Source organism: Equus asinus, chromosome 25, assembly GCF_041296235.1.
Source record: "Equus asinus isolate D_3611 breed Donkey chromosome 25, EquAss-T2T_v2, whole genome shotgun sequence".
Taxonomy (NCBI): domain Eukaryota; kingdom Metazoa; phylum Chordata; class Mammalia; order Perissodactyla; family Equidae; genus Equus; species Equus asinus.
This window is the reverse complement of record NC_091814.1, coordinates 47,804,820-47,827,818: the sequence shown is the minus strand read 5'-3', so window position 1 is coordinate 47,827,818 and position 22,999 is coordinate 47,804,820. Positions and strand designations below refer to the sequence as shown.

The 22,999-nt window shown below is 35.6% G+C and overlaps 1 protein-coding gene across 7 annotated transcripts in view; it reads left to right on the top strand.

Moving 5' to 3' along the window:
- Positions 1–22,999, top strand: part of RABGAP1L (RAB GTPase activating protein 1 like) — a 668,256-nt gene that overhangs the window by 123,945 nt on the left and 521,312 nt on the right. For all 7 annotated transcript variants that reach the window (XM_070498037.1, XM_070498036.1, XM_070498038.1 and 4 more), the window contains one exon: positions 6,545–6,686. In XM_070498037.1, the coding sequence (XP_070354138.1) occupies positions 6,545–6,686 (142 nt within the window). The remainder of the gene's footprint in view (positions 1–6,544; positions 6,687–22,999) is intronic.

The window sequence follows — 22,999 nt, the reverse complement described above, 5'->3', positions numbered from 1 at the left end:
AAACATAAATCCTACTAGGAGTCCCTTTATCTCTGTAAGCCTTGGTTTCCTTATTATAAAATAAGAATGTGGACTAATAGTATTACTGGTATTTTTCATCTCTAAAATTCTATGACATTTGAATTAACTACATAATTTTAGCACACATAATTCCATGACTGTTGTAGTCAAGTTAATTCAAAGTTAATTTATGATATCTGTGGTACTGGCCACAGTGAGGATAAGATGTTGACAATATAACCCTTACTCCCAGATGATCTCTGTGTCACCTCCTATTAATAAGGAAGTATATAAAAATTACTATTTACAAGGAAGAATATGCTAAATAACAAATGAAAATAATATACAAAATGCTGTGGGATTTAGAAAAGGGAGGGACCACAGCAGTAGAGTGACCCAAAGTATTGGTTAAAAGAAGTCCCTTTGAGGAAATATGTGTCATTTTCTGTGAGTACAGCTGAAATTGAGAACAGAATGTATTTTAGCATATAAAATAATGCCTGTATTATCACATTGTAGACTATAAAGTGAGGCAGAAAGGTAAGCCAAAATATTAATGATTTGATTCTGATACTAGGCATGAGGCTAGTTCCTCATTCTGCCATGTGGTAGTTGTGTCTCTAAACTTAAGCTTCTTCATGTGTAAAATGGAGGTAAAAATAATATTTACTGTGTAGAGTTGTTTGCTTATTTACTTGTTAATTCATTTAATAAACATTTTTTAAGTGCCTACTCTGTGACAAATTACTATTGTAGACATTGGGGGTATAGTGGTAAACGCTGCAGACGAGGTCCCTGCTTCATGGTACTTACATTGTAATGTAAGGAGAATACATGGAGGAGATAGGCAGGCAGGCAAATAGATGGCAAGATAGCAGATAGTAACAGAGTGCTTTGATGACTGGGTGGATTCTGGGTAGTCAAGGAAGGCCTCTCTGAGGAGTTGACATTTAAATGTCTGAGGTCTGAGTGACGAGAAGGATCTTCAAGTGATATGAAGATCCAGGGAATGACCTTTCAAGAGAACAGTTAACGCAAAGTCCTAAGACTTGGATGAGCTTGGGTTGTTGTCAGGATTGAATGCTTGCTATCGTTATTATTATTACCATTGTAACTGTTTGTTCTGGAAGATTTCCAGAGTAGCACTAGAATAGGATTGGAAACCACTTTTGCTTCTTAGTTATTCCGGAATGTTACTTGCATATTGTACCACAGTTAGACTGTCTCCTGCCCCAAAGTATTATATCATCTAACCGCACAAAACAGTAACCAGAAGTAACACTTATATTGCGCTTACTGTGCATTGAGCACTATTCTAAGTATTTTACCTGCCTTTGGGGTCTGCTAGGAATAGAATTAGGATTCAGCAAAGAGAGGAGTATCAAGAAACAGGAGAGGGGGGAAGTTACAGTGAAATGAGAGACAGTCATAATGCCAGAGAGACTCGAAGTGAGACTGTAGGTCAAGTGTTAAGAGGAAAGAAAAACTTCTCTCTTGACAAATCTGTTCTCCAGAGGCCATCTTCCTGTCTTGTGCTTTCAGTTGAGGGATAGTTTGGAGGGAGAAGTCTTGCCTGTAAGAAAAGGGTAGGCTCCAGGTCCTGACAGGAGTTCATAACAGTGATAGGAGCATTGCTGTGAGCTCCTATGGCTTAGAGGAAAGTGAGCCACCTCTTCTTTCTTCTCTCGGAGAGCATGAGCCAGGCTGGAGGTAGAAGAAGCTGCCCTTAGACCCTTGTCCTAACACAGCCTCCTTTAGGCTTGCTTTGGGCTCTACGCTAAATGTAGGTTTAATGTTAAAATAATGTTTTTTTACACTCCTCCAAAAGCTCTTTTCCCTTGCTTTCAGGTGCCTTGACATTCCTTTCAGTTGGAGACAATCCATTTACCAATTATTAGAGTTAAAAAGCATAAAAGGAAAATTTTCTTTTAAAGATAGATGCTGATTTAAACCTATTTAAATCAAAGTATAATCAGTAAATAACCAAGAGTAACTACGTGAGGAGATGGATGCTAACTAAACTTATTGTGGTAATTATTTTGTAATATATACAATATATGAAATCATTGTGTTGTACACCTTCACCTTATACAATGTTATATGTCAATTATATCTCAATAAAACTGGAAAAAAATAACCAAGAGTAACTGAATAGCAGGAATAACTGTTCTAATTGCAGAAAGATGAAAATTAGTAAGGTTGGAGGGGTACTTATAAGGTTGTGGGAAAATAAAAGGCTGTGGGAAGCAAATGTTCTGCTAACTTTACACTTCTGTTTAGGATTGGCTTTCTTTACCTTCAGTTGTACAGAAGCAAATAGAAGTTCCTTGCAAACTTCTATTTTCCATGTGATTATATATATCTGCATCTTGGTAAGAGTATCTGATTCTGTTATATGATTTATGACTTTTAAACATAGACATTTTTGTTAAAAACAAAAGGTCTTATAGGCAGTAGTTCACAATTTAGCTTTGCATCAGAATCACTTGTGGCCCTTTAAAAAAAATCCAGATTCCTGGACCCCACCCTAAAGATTCTGACTAGTAGGCATTAGTGTTTAAAATTTTAAAAGCCCAGGTCTGGTTTCCTCATTTATAGCCAGTGTTGAGACCTGTGGCTTCAGAGGGTTTATAAGCAGAGATAACAGCATATTGTAGTTTGTATTTGATGATAATGTACTATTTTGAAAAAAATTTGAGTTTATTTACGTAAGTTTAATGAATCTTTGTAATATGACTTAGTCAACCAAATTTATTGAGCACCCACCATGTATTTGCATGTTGCTAAGTGCTATAATTAATTCTAACATGAACCAGGCAATTTATTTTAGAAATACAGATTGATTTTTAGTTATCTAAAAATATATGGATATTGGCAATAAAAAGTATTTTTTATAAAAAAAATTCCATATTTGAAACTCAATTGCTGGATAGAATGTTTAGGTGTACATGAGATCATGGTAGCAGAGAAAATTATGCTTGTATAGGAAACTAAGTGCAGATGAAATATTTTACCACTATTGTAACACTTTTCCACGATAGCAGAGTTGTGTAGTTGTGACTGAGACCATATTGGCTTGCAAAGCTTAAAATATTTTTATTCTAGCCTTTATAGAAAGAGTTTTTCTACCCCTGACAAAGAAATATATTGTTTGTAAGTAAGAAGAGTTTTATTTCTTCCTTTCCAATCTGTGTGTTATTTCTTTTTCTTGTTTTATTGTACTAGCTAGGACTTCCATACAATGTTGAGTAGGAATGGTGACAGTGTACATCCTTGCTTTGTTCTCAGTCTCAGGAGGAAAGTATTCAGTCTTTTTACCATTAAGTATGATGTTAGTTTCAGGTCTATCATAGATATGCTTTATCAGGTTGAGAAAACTCCCTTGTATTCCTAGTTTACTGAAAATTTTTAACATGAATGAGTGAATGCTGAATTTTCTCAAATGCCTTTTCTGCATTAATTGATAGGATCATGTGGTCCTTCTTCTTTAGTCTGTGGTGGATTACATTGATTTTTCCAATGTTGAACTATCTTTGCGTTTCCCGGATAAACCCCACTGGTTGTGATATATTATTTTGTATATATATTGCTGGATTTGATTTGCTAAATTTGGTTGAGGATTTTTGTTTATAAGGGATATTGGCCTGTGGTTTTCTTTTCTTGTAATAATCTTGTAGATTATTGACTTTTGGATGATTCGTTTCAAATATAAGCACTTATAACTTGACATCTCCCTATATACACTGTTTAGATGTATCCTACTGATTTTGATTTTCTATTTTCATTTTTGTCCTATTCAAAATATTTTCTAATTTGAGCATTCTCCTTTGAATTTGATCCATGGATTATTTAGAAGTGTGTTATTTTATTTCCAAATATTTAGGGATTATTTCAGATATATTTCTGTTGCTGATTTCCAATTTAGTTGTATTATAGTCAGTAAACATATATATGTATTTAGTGAGGAAGATTGGCCCTGAACTAACATCTGTTGCCAATCTTCTTCTCTCTCTTTGTTTTTTTTTTTTTGGTGAGGAAGATTGGCAACAGACATGCCAATCTTCCTCTTTTTGCTTGAGGAAGATTGTCTCTGAGCCAATATCTGTGGCAGTCTTCCTCTGTTTTCTATGTGGGATGCCACCATAGCATGGCTTGATGAGTGGTGTGTAGGTCTGCGCCCAGGATCCAAACCTGCGAACCCTGGGCCACTGAAGCAGAGCATGCTAACTTAACCACTACGCCACTGGCTGGCCCCCCAATCTTCCTCTTTTTGCTTGAGGAATATTATCCCTGTGGCTTGACAAGGGGTGTGTAGGTCTGTGCCCAGGATCCAAACCTACAAACCCTGGGCCACTGAAGCAGAGTGTGCAGACTTAACCATTACACCTCTGGGCTGTCCCCAAAACGTGTTTTTTTGTGATTTCAATTTTTAAAACTTTCTTCAAGTTTGTTTTATACCCAGGAAATGATTTGTCTTGGTTAATGTTCCATGTGCATTTGAGAAGTATGTATCTGCTGTTGTTGGGTGGAGTGGTGTATAAATATCAGATCTTGTTGATGATGATGTTATGTTCTTCTGTAACCTTGCCAAATTTTTGTATACTTTTTGTTTTGATTGCTGTGAGAAGAATGTTGAAGTCTCCAATTATAAATGTAGATTTGTCTATCTCCTTTCATTTCTACCAATTTTTACTTTATATATTTGAGACCCTGGTGTTAGGTGCACACACTTATAAGATACTTATGTATTCTTCTTGAATTGGTCCTTTTAACGTTGTACAACCTCCTTCTTTATCCCCAGTAATTTCTTGCTTGGTAGTCTACTTTGTCTTACATTAATACAATATCGTCAGCTTCCTCTTGATTAGTGTTTTCATGATGTATTTTCTTCCCTCATTTTACTTATAACTTGCCTATATCATTGTATTTAAAATAGATTTTTTTCTAGACAGAATGTAGTTGTGTCTTGTTTTTAATATCTCTCTCTGCTGTTTAATCATCATGTTTTGGCTATTTATATTTAATGTAATTATTGATATGTTTGAGTTTAGGTCTACCATTTTATTTGTTTTCTGCTTTTCATTTCTCTGTTTCTCCTTTTCTGCTATCTTTTGGATTATTTGGACATTTAGTTAGTGTTTCATTTTTACTGTATTTCTTTATATGATTATTTTAGTGGTTGCTCTAGTGTTTGAGGTCTCTGTTTCTTGAATGTGATAGAAATGCAATAAAAATTGGGTTGGTTTAAATCTAACCACTTAACTTTTTATGGCTTTTTTTTTCTCTATTTTTAATGCAGTGGACAATTTTAACTTTTATTATTTGCTAAGTGATTTGAAAATGTACCTGAAATTTGATTTATGGTTCAGAATTAATTCTTAAAAACAGTGAATAATTAAGATAGTTATATTTTTATAACTTGAAATTATAAATTTTAATTATTATATTTAATCTTCTTAACAATTTGGAGGTGGTATTATTTCCACTTTCTTGATATAGATATTGTGACTCAGTGAAGTTAAGTAATTTGTCTAAGACCGTGCATCTTATTAGTAGTGAAACTTGAGTTCAGACCCAGGTCTGTTTGACTCCAAAATCCATGTGCTTTACCATTAGTCTTGTCATTCATTTCACTGATATTTGTTGAGTACCTACTCTCTGTCAGGTACCATATTATTTCTGATTGAAAATCGACAGTCCTTGCCCTTATGGTGCTTACTGTCTTGTGGACGAGACAGCCATTAAACAAATAATATGTCTAATTATACTGTAGTAAGTGCAGTGAAGGGGAAGGACGGTATGATGAGAATCAAAAACATGGGGAACTTGGTTTAGATTCTTTGTAGAAGTGAATTAGAGGTAAGAATCCAAGTTAGCAAAGAGCAGGAGGAAAAGCTAAATTGGCGGAGAGAAAAGGATGTCCCAAGTTCTTGAGTTGGAAAAGAATTCAAAGGTTCCAGGAGCAGAGACAAGGCCAGAGTGGCTGGAATGAAGTAACAAACTTTGTGTGTGAGATGAGGCTGGAGAGAGAGAGGCAGGGGTCAGTTTAGGGCTTTGTAGGCCATGCTAAGTTGATTAATTGGCAGTTGCCTTAGTTTTTCCTCCTTAAAAAAAAGGCCATTTAGAATGTAACCATTTATAAGGTAAAAACTGTCTACTTCCATGAATTAGTTGATGAATGTAGCTGGTATCTCTGTACCTCAGTGCAAGGTAATGAATCCTGCGAATCTAGCATCACTTGCTTATCAGTCTGCCCTAGAATCTGTAGTGTCTCAGGTTTCTCTGATAAAAAGAAATTGAATTCTCTCAAAATGGTTAGTAGGTTTGATTGTATTGGTTAAAATAATACTAAAAGAACCATACATTTAGAATGTCATGTGAAGAAGAATGCATTTTAAAAGTTTTCTGAACTTCAGGTATGCTGTAGATCAAACATGACGTGTTGCTCTTCATTTCAGCTCTTTTTAATGAACGTATGAAATAGTATCTTTCAGTGTTTCTCTTGGATTTCTAATATTGAAACTCATGTTTATATCTTTCTCAGTCTGAGGGAAAAGGCCATACCAATGCTGGAGATGCAATATATGAGGTGGTTAGTCTACAGCGAGAGTCTGAGAAGGAGGAGCCAGTCACTCCTACTAGTGGAGGGGGTCCAATGTCACCCCAGGAGGATGAAGCAGAAGAGGGTAAGAAGTGACCTTATTCAGTTCCCTCTCTTTGTATAGCTCCTTTACTTATAATCCTCAGAGATATGTCTGTGTGTGCAAGGGGTCGGGTAAGGAGTGGTGATTATTCCTAGTCTCTGCTACTTTAATCTAGCTTCTGCTAGATGCAGGAAAGAATTTGGTTCATTTAGTTCCTTGATTGCATAGTCCCCAGTGTCACTTATGCAACTATTTAAATTTGACAGTCTCACTTTACTGTTTTCCTTCTTATTTTATTTCAGGTATTTTGAAGTGTTTAATGAGAAGTTTCAGATTCTCTCAAGTGTTTTTAGAATTTCAGTGATATGTCATGTCCTACTTCTCATTTGACATTATTCAGTTTTGACTTGTTTTTTGTTGTTGCCTTATCACTTAACCACTCACTTTTTGGAAATAGCATGTTATCTCCTCTGTTTACTACATGAATGCTGCCGAGAGATGCTAACCAACCTCATGAGAGTCAAACTTCATTTGGCTCTGTGCTCTATACTCTTTTTATAGAAACTAGAGCTAAATGACAATCTTTATTTTAAGCCCTTTATTATCTGCTTATAGGGTAGGGTTTATTAAAAGTAGATTTCTGAATTTGTATCATCTTTGAAAAAAGCGTCTTAGAATTCTCAGTCTCTCTATGAAACCATAACTGTTTTTGATTGCCATAAAAATAATATTTTAAGTTAATACTTGTTGAGTGCTTATTGTATGCTAGATATTATTCTGTGTTACATAAAAAAATGAAGGTATGAATTTAAATATAATAGAATGCCTGTTTTAAGTGAATAGTTCATTGAATTTTGACAAATGGATACATGTGTATAATCACTACCGGAATTCCCATCATATAAAACATTGCCATTAGCCCTCCAAATTTCCCTTGTGTCCCATTTCAGTCTGTCCTTTCTTCTTAGCTGTGCAACTACTGATCTGTTTTCTGTCACACTGTTTTTGCCTTTTCTACAACTTCATATAAATGGAACCATTTGGTACATAGTCTTTTGTATATAGAATCTTTCACAGAGCATAATACTTTTGAGATTTATCCATGTTGTGTGAGTAGTTGGTTCCTTTTAATTGCTGGGTAGTAATTTGTTGTAAAGATATGCCACAATTTGCTTATTTATTTAGTTACCAGTTAATGGACTTTTGAGTTGTTTCTAACTATTGGTTATTAAGAAAAAGCTGCTGTGAATATTTGAGTACAAGTCTTTGGTGAATATATGCTTTCATTCCTCTTGGGTAAATACCTAGGAGTGGAGTGACTGGCTCTTACAGTAAGTGTCTGTTTAACTTTATAAGAAACCAGTAAGCTGTTTTTCAAAGTAGCTGTCCCATTTTTCATCCTTATCAGCAACATAATGAGTCAGTTGCTCTGTATCCTTATTAACATTTGGCTTTGTCACTTTTTAAAATTTTAGCCATTCTAGTGAGTATATAGTGGTATCTTGTGATGTTCATTTGAATTTCTCTAATTCTAGTGAAATTAGACTAGTGATGTTGTGCGTCTTTTCATTTATATATCTTCTTGGTCAAGAGTCTTTTCAAGTCTGTTGCCCATTTTTAAATTGAGTCAAATATCTTCTTATTAAGATTTTTTATATATATTGATAAAAGTCCTTCAGATATGTTTTGCAATTATTTTCTCCCTCTGTGTAGTTTGCCTTTTCATTTTCTGAACAATGTCTTTTGAAGAGCAAAAGTTTAGTTTTTATGAAGTCTAATTTGTCAGTGTTTTCCTTAATGATTTGTCTGTGATCTATTTAAATTTTTAGGTATGGTTGGTGGTAGAAGTCAGAGTTCTTTTTTTTTTTTTTGGCTTAAAAAAGAAAAAACATTTATTATCTTTTATGGTTTCTGTGGTTCAGGAATTAGGGAGTGGGTTGTCTGGGCAGTTCTGGCTAAGAGTTTCTTATGAAGACTCAGATATTGTCTGGGGATATAGTCATCTGAAGACTTCACTGGGTGGGGCTGAAGCTTGGAGAAGCTTCCAAGGGCCTCATTTACATAGCTGCCAAAGTGATGCTGGTGGTTGGCAAGAAACTTTGTTTCCTCTCCACATAGGCCTCCCCAGAGGGGCTGCTTGGATGTCCTTATGGTTTAATGGCTAGCTTGCCTCACATGGCAATCCAAGAGACCAAGGTGGAAGCTGCAAGGCCTTTTATGTCCTAGCCTTGGAGTCACACAACATTGCTTCCATAGTATTCTGTTGATCACAGAGTTCAGCGCTTACTTCCACTGTGTGACTTCACTATCTTCTATACGAGATTTTCAGGAACACTGTTGTCGTCTGCATCCTAGCCAACAGAAAGAGGAAAAGACCAGACATCAGATCGTGGAATCGCAGGAGAATTATGGGCTAGATCTGGAAGCTGTCACATTCTTTTTTGCTAAACAAGAACCATAGGGGTGGTTGGGGAATGTAATTGAGCTGTGTGCTTAGGAAGAAGAGTAAACAGGTGTGGCAAGCAAAAGTTATTTGATCACAAGATTTCAGGTAATGTCTTACAAGAATGCTGTTCCTTTTAGAATTGAAAAATATATGGAACTAAAATTGGGAGAGAACAAAAATAATAGAATGACATGCGCTACTCAATAAGAATGCATTCTACAGTTTAGTATCACATAAGTATGCCTTTTATTCTAATTTAGTAAATAGAAATTCCTCACTTCTATCCACTAACTTAAAAGAAGGATAACTAATTAACATGGATTAAGTATCTGCTTTGTGGTGTATAATATATTAGATGTTCAGAGACCTAGTTTCATATTTTACTCACTTTAGCCCTAAGAAATAACTGTTATCATCTTTATATTACATATGAGGAACTAGACTAAAAATTTTTAAGTCAGTCATTCGAGGTCATAGGGCTAATAAGTATAATATGCAGAATTCAAACCTATCTCTCTCTCACCCTGAAGCCCCATGAATTTTCATGACACACAAAATCAAGGTATTCTTCTTTAAACCAGTGAATTGATATCATGCCACTCCTGATTGCTTAAGAGGTAGTATTTTTAATATTCCCTTTACAGACAAGATATTCTAGTCTTTCATATTCTAGGTCTGTCTAAGATCACAGACTTTGGATAGAAGGACATAATGCAATATAATATGAAAATATAACATGAAACCCTATCTTCCAAATAGCATTGTTTTATGTGAAAGCATTTTTGAAGAGTGATTTCATGCATGCAGATAAGCTAGTGCATTAAAAAGGAATTTTACATATAGAATATTTAAATTATGTTAGGCAGAAGCCACTCATCCTTCTTTAAAGGACGTGTTGTAGAAAAATCTATTGGAAACCAAAATATTCTCTTCGAAAGAAGTCTTTCAGACACACAAGCACACCTTTAGTTTATTTCCCTTGTGTTTTGTCTGACGTATTATTCAGTGTCATTCAAGGCTTGGAAAGGTGTTTTTTGATCCAGTGATAATTACTTTAGGGGTGATGAGATTTGAAAGTTGTGCAGATGTACACTTTAATGGAAAAGATTTATTTTGGAAAACAACATTACTAGAAAACTGATAACATTTAGAAGTAAGTAGCAAACCAAATGATCCCAGTTTTGGCTCATTATTAATCAGCAAATTATTCAGAAACATCCACTGCCAGGATCTTAAAATCATGTGGGCAAGCATTGGAAAGGCCATCATTTTTTAGTCTTAGCAGAGAGCTAAATTGAGCTCAAGTTTCTTTTCTTTTCTTTTCTTTTTTTTTTTTTGAGGAAGATTAGCCCTGAGCTAACATCTGCTGCCAGTCCTCCTCTTTTTGCTGCGGAAGACTGGCCCTGAGCTAAATTCTTGCCCATCTTCCTCTATTTTATATGTGGGATGCCTACCCACAACATGGCTTGCCAGGCGGTGCTATATTTGCACCAGGGATCTGAACCAGCGAACCATGGCCTGCCAAAGGGGAATGTGCACACTTAACTGCTGCGCCACTGGACCGGCCCCTCAAGCTTCATTTTTGACGTGACCGTTTTGACAGAATTCTTTTGACACAGTTGTGTCAAAATGGCTACCTCAAAATGTAAGGCAGAAGAGATAGATTTGAGAATATATTGGAGGTAAAATCAGTGAGGCTTATAAGTTAATTGGATGTCATGGGCAGTAGAAGAGAAGGGAGGAAAAAGAATCACAGGTTATATCTAGGTTTCTAGCTTAGGTGACTGGATGATCTTGGTGCCAGCAAATGAGATAGGGAACACGAAAGGTGGAAGAGTGGGTTTGGGGGTGGGGGTAAGACTCATTTAACTTTAGACATTGATGAGTTTGAACTCACTGTGGAACATTAAAGTGGAACTATTTTCCAGTTACTAGAAATAGGCAAACTGTGAGAGAAGTTTTATAGCTGGAGAGAAAGGTTTAAGCGTCATCAGCATGAAGCAATGAGAATGACTGAAATTTCCTTGGGGGAAAATGTTGGAGAAGTGGGTTAAAAGTAGAGTTTAGGAGATCACTAACATCTAAGGAGTAGAAGTGGAAAGAGAAAGCCCAGCTAAAGGATATGCAGAAAAATGATCAGAACAATATGAGGAGAACTAAGACAGTGTAGTAATAGACTAAGGAGTGATGTGTGAGGAGGGAGCGATGAGCAGTATTATCAAATGGAACAGGGAGGTTCAATATGATAAGGACCAAAAATTGTTAATTGGATTTGGTAAATTTGAGAGGTTACTGAACCCCTATGAGGGTGATTTTAATAAAGTTGAGAAAGAAGCCTCCTTATAGTGGATTGAGGATTGACTAGAGGCAAGGAAGGGAGAACAGTGTTCTAACGATTCTTTCAAGAAAGTTGATGAAAAGAAGAGGAAAGAGATTGGACTAAAAACACTGGGTTATATCTGACCAAGAAAGGGCATTTTTAGGATCTAAGAGATTTGAGCTCATCTGTAGTTGGAATGAACTAAAAATAGAGAGGAGTTACCCACCCAACACTTAACCATACAGATCCCTGACAAGCTTTTGTGTCTTTGCAAATACTGTTTACTCTGCTTAGAGGCTTCTTCCACTTAAGTCCACCCGAATAAGCTCTTCAACAAAGGCATGTTAACAGTCAAAAGAAAATAATAATTTTAACGTACTAGCAGTTTCTACACTTAGAAATGTTTCAAAATATTTTCTATGACATTTTTTAGTATGTTGCTCAGGCAAATTATATTTAAAACGTGTTTAATGCAGAGTGGCTGAGTGAGGAGCTTGGCAAATCCACTTACCAAAAAACTGATAAAATTGTCAAAAACCAGCCAGTTCAGGACTTGAGAAAGTGACCAAAGTTATACAAAAAATTGAGAAACATTTATTCAAGAAAAACTACTGAACCTTGGGTAAGAACAGTCTCGTGTTTTGGCTTCTGATGCTACTCCCATTGTGCTCATTCCCACGACTGACTTATTGTCATTGTAGTTTTATCAGGGTGGGGCAAGCTGTGAAAACTAGTAGCTTTGCTTTCGCTGCCGGAAGCGGCTCACTTTATTTGCAGCAAATATAGAAAAATCCGATACCTCTGGAATGTTGTTGGAAACAGTAGTGATTTTTGTGGCAAAAGAATGGGATGGCCAATGTTGCAAGTTTCATGAGGTTGTAGTTCTGGCTGTGGAAAGCCACAGATTGGCCAGAATTTTAAAGAGTATATTTAAGGAATGCATGGGCCTTCTTAAGATCCTACATATCGCTGGTGGTCTGGCAGGCTGTGTGCATGTGTAAGGCTCTGCACACACTGAGGAGAGACCAGAAGGGGCCCTAACTAATCACACATCCATGCTGGCTGTGAGGCCTTACATGTGTATGATGGAGACGTGTTTCCAGAATTCTGTCTCCTAAATGGTTTTGCTTCCTTTTCTTTTCTGTGGAGAGAATCTGTGTTCTAGAAGGAGTAAATGACTGAAGGCTGATTCTCTCACAACCAAGCCTTTAGTCATCCTCTGTTAGCAAGTAGCAGCTCCAAGGCTCCAAATCTTGGAATCCAGAATCTGACCTCTATCTAGCCGTATCATTTCTTATAGTGGATTACTGCAGTACCTCCTATCTGGTCTCCTGCCTTCCACTCTTGTCCCCACCTCCTTAGTCTGTGTTCCACACACCAGCCATACTCATCCTTTTGAAATTTGTCAGATCACATTACTTATCTTCTTAAAATCCTCTGTTGGTTTTGGTACCCAAGGGACTGGTGACCCGCAAGTGGGTCCTTTTGCTCAGAGCTGCTGGCACCAGGTTGCTCACGCCAGTAGAAAGAGACCAGGTTCAGGATGGCAGAGCAGAATCTTTATTCATTGATCAGTGCATGGAGGAGGCAGAGCTTGTGCTCTAAACACCTCCTCCCCAAAGGGGAGGTGAGCAGGGTTCTTATGGGATATGAAGGGGAAGGGGTCTCCACGTCATCGCTGGGGCGCTGCGTGCAGTTGGGGCACGCGCAGATCTTTCTTTCTTGCAGATAGCACCTTTTGCACACTGTACCTTTTGCACACTGCACCTCATTGCCATCTTGGACCTTTCTGGTTTGGACCAGTTCTGTGGTTTGGTCTCCTGGCAGTGTTCTGCCTTGGTTCCTGTAAGCAAGCACAACTTGAAAACAAAGCATTAGACATGGAAAATGTTTTTAGGGACTTTTCTGGGTGACAGCTTCTCATTTCAGTCAACCAAAGTTCTTTTCCCGTGATTTACACCGCCATATGTGATCTTGCTCTCTGATTTTTACCTTTCTGACCTCGTTTCCTACCACTCTGCCTCGCAAATTCCACGCTTGTCCTTTTACTATTCTTCAGACATACCAGGTGTACTCTTGCCTCTGGGCTATTGCACTTGCTGTTCCCTGTGGCTGGAACTCTTTTTTTTTGCTAGATTGCCACCTGGTTCTTGCCCCCCCCCCCTTCTAATCTTTCCTCAGATGCTACCTTCTCATTGTGATCTTGCTTGCTCAGTAAATAGTATGAAGAATAATATATGAGTAAACAATACATAAAAATAGTATAATATTATAATAAATATAATAATAAATGCATGAATATTTTTCCTTTATAATGCCTCAAAATGATTCAATAATAGAAAGACTAGAAAAACAGAAGTAACGTTTATGGAATTGAATTTGAAAATATGAAAAACATAAAATTTTCAATTTCTCATTCATATATATGGTCTGAATAAGAACACATCATCAGATTTCTGTTTTTCTCTAAAATTGTTTTACTTCTGTTCTTAACAATTTTTCACTATTTGAGATGTCACCTTGTCTTTTGAAAATCTATTAGCATCACATATGTTAAAAAAGCTACAAAAATCAGAGTAGGAAGTAATAGTTTCTTTTCTTTTATAAGTCAAGTCTTTCATACATTTTCAACACTTTATTATTAGTTCTGTAATTGACATTTCTGTCACCGCAACCATCAAAAGTTAGAGCTGGAGGTGGCGTAGAGATGTTTTCCTGCTGAGGGGAATTGGAGTATTCTTTTATTTAATTATTTTCAACAATTTGCCTGTCAAAGCAAAAGTGAAAGTTCAAGTCACTCTAAAATGTCTTACCTTAGCCTGTAATTTAATAAAAAGGGATACAGATTTAAAAGGACTAAAATTGCTCTTAATTTTCTGGGCAAGATCTAAAGTAAAATGAATTAAGATACCTTTGCATATTTTTCAAATGCTGTTCAAAAAATGAGGTGTGTTAAAGGCTATTAATTTGAATGCAAGGAATCTTAGCAGAAAGTTAAGTCAATCAATACAACATTATAGGGATTATTTTTAAATTACCGTGTCACCTTTATATACTCTCACATGTTGTGAATTGCTCCTGCTTTTGGAACGTGAGATGTACTTTGTATTGCTTCATCTGAATTTCAAAATGGCTTTCTGTTTGTTGACCTCATACTTGTATAGTTACTTGTAACATGGATGGCAAGTTACAAGAAGGCAACAGATGGCACATACAGTGGGTTTTCCTTTAACACACATGCCCAAGTAATTGTAAAAGCCCAGATTCATAGTAATATTAGTAAGCTTCACCCTTGTTTGTACTTTTGATGTTTAGTATAATCTGCATTTTTTGTTTCTGTGTTTGAATTGTTTAAAATTCTATTTAAAAAAATTTTTCCCCTTGATTTGAGTGACTGTAAGCTGTCTAAGACTACTTCTAACTCATTATAACCAGTGAGCAAAATAGTCTCAAACTCAACTAGAGGTTTATTTTCTTGTAATTTCTTAATTCATAGTCTTATTGAAGAAAGGGCAATCACAAACAGCTTTTACTAGAGGAACCAGTTTGCAAGTGAAAATTTTTTATATTCAGATGAAAAGAAGATAGAAGATATAGAAAAGAAATGAATTTTTTAAGAAAATGTCGTGATCATATAGCACTTACATGTGGCAAGCACTGTTTAGAGAAGTGCTTCTCAAACTTCAAATGTGCACATGCATTCCCTGGGGATCTTGTTACAATGAAGTCTTATTTTTTAGGTCTGGGCTGGGGCCTGATCTGCATTTCTAAAAAAAATTCTTGTATCAGATGCCACTGCTCTTGGTTACACCACACTTTGAGTAGTAAGGATTTAAATTGCCTACTTATATTATTCATTTAATCCTCATATCAACCCTATAAGGTCAATACTATTATTATATCCATTTTACAGGTGAGGAAATATGTTCCACTAAAATAATCTTAGAATGCTAGATACTATTTTTTTGCTACTCAGTTACTTTTTCTTTATTGCTTAGGAAGATTAGCCCTGAGCTAACATCCGTGCCAGTCTTCCTCTACTTTATATGTGGGTTGCTGCCTCAGCATGGCTGAGGAGTGCTGTAGGTCTGCGCCTGGGATCTGAACTGGTGAACCCAGGCCACCAAAGCAGAGTGCGCTGAACTTAACCACTACGCCACGGTGCCAGCCCCTCAGTTACTCTTTATATTTGTTAAGTGTGTGTGTGTGTGTGTGTGAGTGAGAGAGAAAGGACTTTATAATATTGTTTCATTCTTGAATTTTTACATTATCTATTTCAACAAATTAAAATGATTAAAAATATATTTGATAAGGGGAAGTATTTGTGAGAAAGGGCAGGGAGAGAGTGTATTAGTTTTCTGTTGCTCCATAACAAGTTACCAAAAAATTTAGCATCTTAAAACCACACATGTTTATTATCTCACAGTTTCCATGGATCAAGGGTCTGAGCATGGCTTAGCTGGGTCCTCTTTCAGGGTCTCATGAAGCTGCCATCAAAGTTTTGCTTGGGACTTCAGTCTCATCTGAGGGTTGGGGTTCTCTTCAAAGCTCATGTGAGTGTTGGCAAAATTTATTTCCTTGCAGCTGTAGCACCATGGTGACTTGCTTCTTCAAGGCAGCAGGAGAATCTCTTTAAGGGAAGGCCACAGCCCTCTTTTAAGGGTTTACCTAATTAGTTCAGGCCCATCTGGGATAGTCTCCCTTTGATTAACTCAAAGTCAAACTGGTTAGGGACCTTACATCTGCAGAATCCCTTCACCTTTGTCATATAATACAACCAAATCACAGCCATGACATCTATTACATTCATATGTCCCATCCACACTCAGGGGTAGGGATTATACAGGATGTATACACAAGGAGGCAGGAATCTTGGGGCCCATCCTAGAACTGCCTATCAGAGAGAATTGTGTACCAAAAATGAGGGAAACTATCATTTTTCAAGCCTCTGTTACATAACAGCGACTTGTGCATACACGTTTTCTCACTTGTCACCATAACTGTGCAAATAGGTACTATTACTCCCCCTATTTTACAAATTTATAGCTCACTAAGGATATATACAATATTAGCCAAACAAAAAATGATCTAAACAACTCATCAAAACAGTATATGATGAATTGCCAAATGAATTATAAGAGCACTGATTGCTGTAGGTTTCTAGTCTTTTCTCGAGCTATTTCCATTACTTGTGAAGCTCTTACCATCTCTCCTTTTTGAAGCCAGTGTCCAATTCTCAGTTTAAATGACATTTTCCTCATGATACCTCTACTTATCCCCAGTCAGAAGTGATCTCTTATTCCCTGAATATAGAATTCCATTGTAATTTTGCTTCTGTATCTTTAATGATATTTATGATATTCCATGTTAAATTACAGTTATGTGTGTCTTCTGTTCTCCACTTGATCGTATATTCCTTCTGAGAAGCTAGAATCCTTATTCATCTTCGTATCTATCCTTTGCTGGGCCTATCAGAGAGCTTAACACAGTGGGTCACCAGTAAATGCTAGTTTTAGTTCACTTTCAAGTGACTTTCAGGGAAGGTTGGACAGAGTTAGTGGGATTTGGAAGAGTAGAAAGTAGAAGCATAGCATTTTGATATTTGTGAAAACAAGAAGTATAGACGTGAGCAGAATGTGCAGCATGCCTATGAGACAGTGATTGTGAAGTTGGAGAGGCAGGTTGAGAGTAGGCCTTGGAGAAGCTTACTGGGAACGTTGCACAGTATAGCCTTTAATTGTGTAAAGTTGAGGAGAATCGTTGAGGGATTTTGAGCTAGGGCATGGCATGAGCAAAGGTTTGAGTCAGGAAGATTAAGCTAGCAGTAAAGTATGCAGAATGCAGTTAAGAACAGTGAAGAATCCATGATATATTTGTCAAACCTGAAAAGATAAAGCTTTGAACTGGTGTGGCGGTCCTGGAAATAGAAAATGACTGATTTTAGGGAAATAATTGACAGGAAAAGCTGACTGAGTCACACCTGTCTTTGGTTGCCATATTCAAAGGTTCAGTGCTGGGTTAGGTTGCCCTGGAAGAGACCATATGTGTATACTAATTAATTTTACTCATTTATTTGAGAAATATTTGTGTACCTACAAATTTTTTTAGCATTATGCTTGCTTCTGAGAGTGACAGTTAAGGTTACTTACATTTTAGGTGGGAATAACCATTTTAAACTGTTGGGGGAATTAAGTAATACTGTGAAACATCACAGTGTATATTGCATTTGACCCAAATATAATCAAGTGTCAAATGTGTGGCTTAGATACTAAGTGCTGTGAGATTTATTAAGAGTGTCGTTTGGGCTCTTGAGCTTTTCCCCTACAGATAACCAGTCATGTTTTCACAAAACAGCTGAGATCTAACCATTGGATGCTTGAGTATGATTGGGTCCCATATCAATTGAACTTAATAATATTAATTTCCTCCCTTGTAATTTGTGTGTCATTTAGAAATTTAAAATACAAAATTGCATTGTTTAATTCATGAGTATAGCCTGTTAAGGTCTAATCTTACTTTACCTCAATCATAATCTTTATATTTTAAAATACATTGCCTTTAAAGAATGAAAATCTGTAGTGTTCAATAGAAAGTAAACTACATTCTGATGTTTCTAGGTTGCATGTCTTTTAAATCCTCATGCAGTTTTAAAGAGTAATTGACCTTTCAGTTTGACAGATAATATATTTTAATCATTTCCTGCAGCAATATTTTTGTGCCTGAGAAATTTATTTTCCTGTCTTTAACTGGTGGAATATTTGCTGGAATCTAGTGTTTTAGTTTTTCTCAACTGATAATATTCTTGAATTTGGCAGATTGAAATCTGATTCTAATGTGCTTAATGTGTATGGGAAGGATTTCTATTATATTTAAATTATAAAATATGTAGTCTTTTGTAATTACTATAAGTATATCCTCACTTTTAGTGAAATTAATTGTTCCTTTAGAAATATAGTATTGGGCATTTAAAAACATCTTTCATCTTTAATATTCTGAAGCAAATAAAATGAATAGTTATTCTGAAAGGATCCTGGGGTTGGACTATGGCCTACTGGCCAAATCTGGACCACAACCTGGTTTGTTTGGGTTGTTTTGTATGGCTAAGAAGGGTTTTTATATTTTTAAAGGGTTATAATAACAATAACAATTCCCCTTATCCCCAAAAAAACGAAAGAAAGAAGAGGAAAGAGAACATGTGACAGAGCTGAGAATATTTATTGTTTGGCCCTTGACAGAAAAGTTGGCCAACCCCAATAGTCACAGCATATTTGTGAATAGCTTTGAGTGTGTTTTATGTAGTTCCTAAACCTCTGTGGAGTGTACTGTTATTACTATACTTTCTTTTGTTTATATAACATGGTGCCACATTGTAGTTGATGTTACCTTTTGTTAGTTACATTTTTTTTACATAATAAATGGCCTTTGTATTAGTGCTCCAAAATAAACTGTTCTTATAAAACTTTTTACTATAAATAATGTGCTATAGTAATGTTTTAGTTTATATCTAGTGGGAAGTAAGTAAAAAAATCAAAATAAATATTTTTTTGCATTTTGAAATGACCCAAGTGGAGCAACTCAAATTTCATAAATTGATTTTATTCTTAATAGAAAATATATTTGAAAGGAAATGTAAGAAGTAGCAAGAAAAAAAAAGTATGCTAGGGTTAGTGTTTCATCATATAGTAGTATGATGGTAAGCACCCATCTTTCTCATTCAGTTATTTGTGTGCCTAAATAATTTGTTAATATTCAAGCTATAATTGTACTGTTGGTTGTTTTGGCAAGTCTCAAATGTGTATTTAATTCAAACTATCATAAATGGATAGCCTAATAGAAAAAGTACATCTTAAGATCATAAAAATATTTTTTATTGTTATATAAACTCAGCGAGGATTGATCTTCAGTGTTAATATGGTGCAGAATCTTTGGTAAGAAAATCAGCCTTGAAGACAATTTTATTCAAAAGATTTTTTTAGTATAAATATATTGCTTGAAGTTTAAATTTTAACTGTATAGTAAATATAAGATTATGAATATGGTAAATATGAGTTGTGAATTTTTATATTGTATGCTTTTAGAATAAAGTTAATTGTTATTTAAAAATACTTCTATTTGGTTATTAAACTTTCGTAAATTTGGTTTTTCTTGGTGTACTTTTTTTTCTCTTGGTATTTTTGTTTTCATACTGGTGTCAAATTTGGTTCATTTAATGCTTTGTAGATAGACTATTTACGTTCTCTGAAATATTAATGTAAAGATACACTATTTAAGGATCATGTTTTCCTTTCTATATTTCTTTCTAATTTGTTTAAAATATTCATTTCAGAAGTTAGAAAGTTTTGAATTAACCAATATCCCCATGGAAAGTTATCCCTAGTTCTTTTTTTTTTTTGCTTTTTTTCTCCCCAAATCCCCCCAGTACATAGTTGTATATTTTTTAGTTGTGGGCCCTTCTAGTTGTGACATGTGGGACGCTACCTCAGCATGGCCTGATGAGCAGTGCCATGTCCGCGCCCAGGATCCGAACTGGTGAAACCCTGGGCCACCAAGCGGAGTGTTCGAACTTAACCACTGGGTCACGGGGCCGGCCCCTGTAGCTCTTTCTGAATTAGTGTTTTTTTCATGTCATTCCAATATGCATGCAGCTGTCCTTTTCTAACTTGAGTGTGATAAATGCCTCATGTTTCCCGACCGCTCGAATTCTCCTGAATACTAGCTGATGTGATGCTTCTTTGCTTGGCTTCATGTCTCAAACTGCTTGAAAGATGGAGATTAAAATTAATTTATAATTTACCATAGCAACATTGTCGTGATGCTGCCTTTGTAATTTTCCTATCGACACTTTCTGTAAATGTTATAGAATAAGAGGAAGATTGGATAGGAAAGGATATTAGAAGATAAGAGGGAGGTTGAATTCCATAAAACTTGTTTATGTAAACTGTTGAATGTAGCACCAAGGCTAGAGCTGCATCATGTTTGGATGAAAACTTGAGTATTTACTCATGTTTCTTTTCGATTATTGTTCAGAGTTCAGATTACATACAGAGATGTTTTTGTTTAAAATCCCTGAAGTTTGACTGAAATGGGATTTACCCTCTCTTCATTAAAATCTCTTTCTCCTGCTTAATTCATGGAATAATTGGGAATTGGGGTAAAATTTTTGATATCTAAAGTTTTAAGTTAATACAAATTTCATTCTTGATTGTTTCTTTTTTAAGGAAAATAATTATCTTATGACTAGAGGAATTTTTGTTTTGTTTGAATGAAATGTTTCAAATGTACAGAAATCTCACATATTTGTGTGCAAAGCAATCATCTTCTAAATCAGTTATGCACTGGTGCTTTTTTGAAGATTGGAAGGTTTAATTGAATCCTATAAATGTTTTTGTTGTTAGTAGGGCTGACCTTTAAATAATGGATAAGTGAATTTTGTACTTGAAGGGTCAGTGCAACTGGCTAAATGCCACATAGTTTTTTGTAGAAATTTGACTTGATTTTATTTATCTTTCTGTTAATATTTTTATATGTTTTCCGAAGTGGTTCAGTAAAACATGTGTTTGAACAGGTTGTCTAGATCCAGCATGCTAAAAGGGAGATAGGAATTTTTATTCACAATGGCTGGCAGCTTAATATGATATCAATAACATTTTAAATGGTAGCCTCATAAAGGGAGGAGATTGATTAGAAACAGGCTAGAGTTCTTAAAGTAATTATTGTTGTTGACAAATGATTAACCAAATGTAATAGAAAAACCCCAAGTGGTTTTGCTCTGAGATAAGCTTAGAATAGCATGCTCTATTTTTCACTAGCAAATATTGTTGATATGTTTGTCATTTCAATTTTTCCGAGTACTTGAATCAACTGAAACAGTTTTTGACTGAGAAAATAATTTACTTAATCAAATCTTTAAGACATTTGACTGAACAGAACTACTGAAAAATTCTTTGTAACGCCAGTCACTGATTTATGATTTGAGAAGATAAGCAGCTTTGTATTACTTAGAAAACAAACACATAAAAATATATGGAGTTTTCTTCTTTTTTATTGTCGAAAAAATTTAAATAAATGTAAAATAGACTCCCACTGCCCACCAATTCTAATTCTCAGGAGAAATCATTTAACAGTTTATGTGTCCTTTCCCCAAAGGAACATTGTGTATATCCTTGCTTTCCTCATTAAACAACCTATTATGAACACTACATTAAACTATTTCTCGCTCTTTTTAATTGCATAGTATTTTATGGCATGAATATAGCATAATTTAATTTTCTATTTCTCTTTTGAAGGTTCTAAAAGCAATTTCCATTTTTCTTTTTTGCTATTACAAATATTGTGAAGAATAGTCTCCTTTGTACAGATACTCTGAAGCACAAATGCAGATTTCTAGAAATTGAATTGCTGTGGTGTACATAATCTGGTTTTTGATAGTTACTACTAAATTGCTCTCTGGAAAGACTGCAAACTCATGCCCCTTCCAGTAGTGTATCTAAGCACCCTTTCCTTCATGCCTTCACCAACAGTGAATATTATCAGTTTTCAAAATATTTACCACTCTGATTGATTATAGATAGCATCTCATTTTGTTTACATTTCCCTGATTACATGTGAGGTTGAGTGTATTGTATATGTTTATTAAGCTAATAAATTTTAATTTTGTAAGTGCCTATATGACTGTTAAACATCATATAAACCATTCTTCCTGTCAGATTTAATATTTCACGAGACCTATAGACAAATTCTAAAAATCTTGTTTTGTTTATATATCTGCCTGCGTATTAATCTAAAGGGAAGTCAGGAAGAAAATGAGCATTATTTTGTAGTAGTGTGGGGGAAGAGTCATGAAAAACCGTTCCTTCTCTCTACTCACATCCACTCCCTTTGGGTTTTTATCTGTTAAGAAGTGAATATTGTTTTGGGATCCCAGCATACCATGGATATACAGATCAAAACTACTAGGAAACCCAGACATAACCCATCCTGTTTGAGGGGAGGGGATTTTTTCCTTCTCCTAGGAGTCCCTCCTTCCCAGCTGTTTATTGAGTGTCTACTCAGTCAGCACTGTGGTCACTTAGGCCTGTTTCATCTTTGATGGGCAGATGCTTTACTTGGTACGGTGGTAATAAATCAAATCAAAATGTATTTGTGTTAAGACCTCTTAATCATGCTTCAGCTGACTGAAGAAATTTGAATGTTCTGGAGAATGATCTCTAGTGAAATCTGGAGACCCTACAGTTTGTTAGTTGTATTAAGGTATATAGGGTGCCTAAAAGCTTATAGTACTTGAAACTTATTTTTGTGATAGCTCCTGGAGTCTACTTCCATGATGTGATAATAGCAATAATAGGAGTTAACTTCTGTCGAACATTTACACATGCCTGGGACTATTATTGATGTTTTATAGCTATTTTCCCTAATGTGAAGTGAGCCCTCTCTAGCCTCTGGAATTTTATTCCCATGGTGGTGGTAGGTGGTCTGCATTTATGCAAAGCCCGCTTTGGAGACCCTGTGTCTCGGAGCATTTGCTTGGCCACCTTACCCCCTTTTGCTGCCAACTTAGTGATTAGGATTCAGGCTAAAAGATTATAGTGA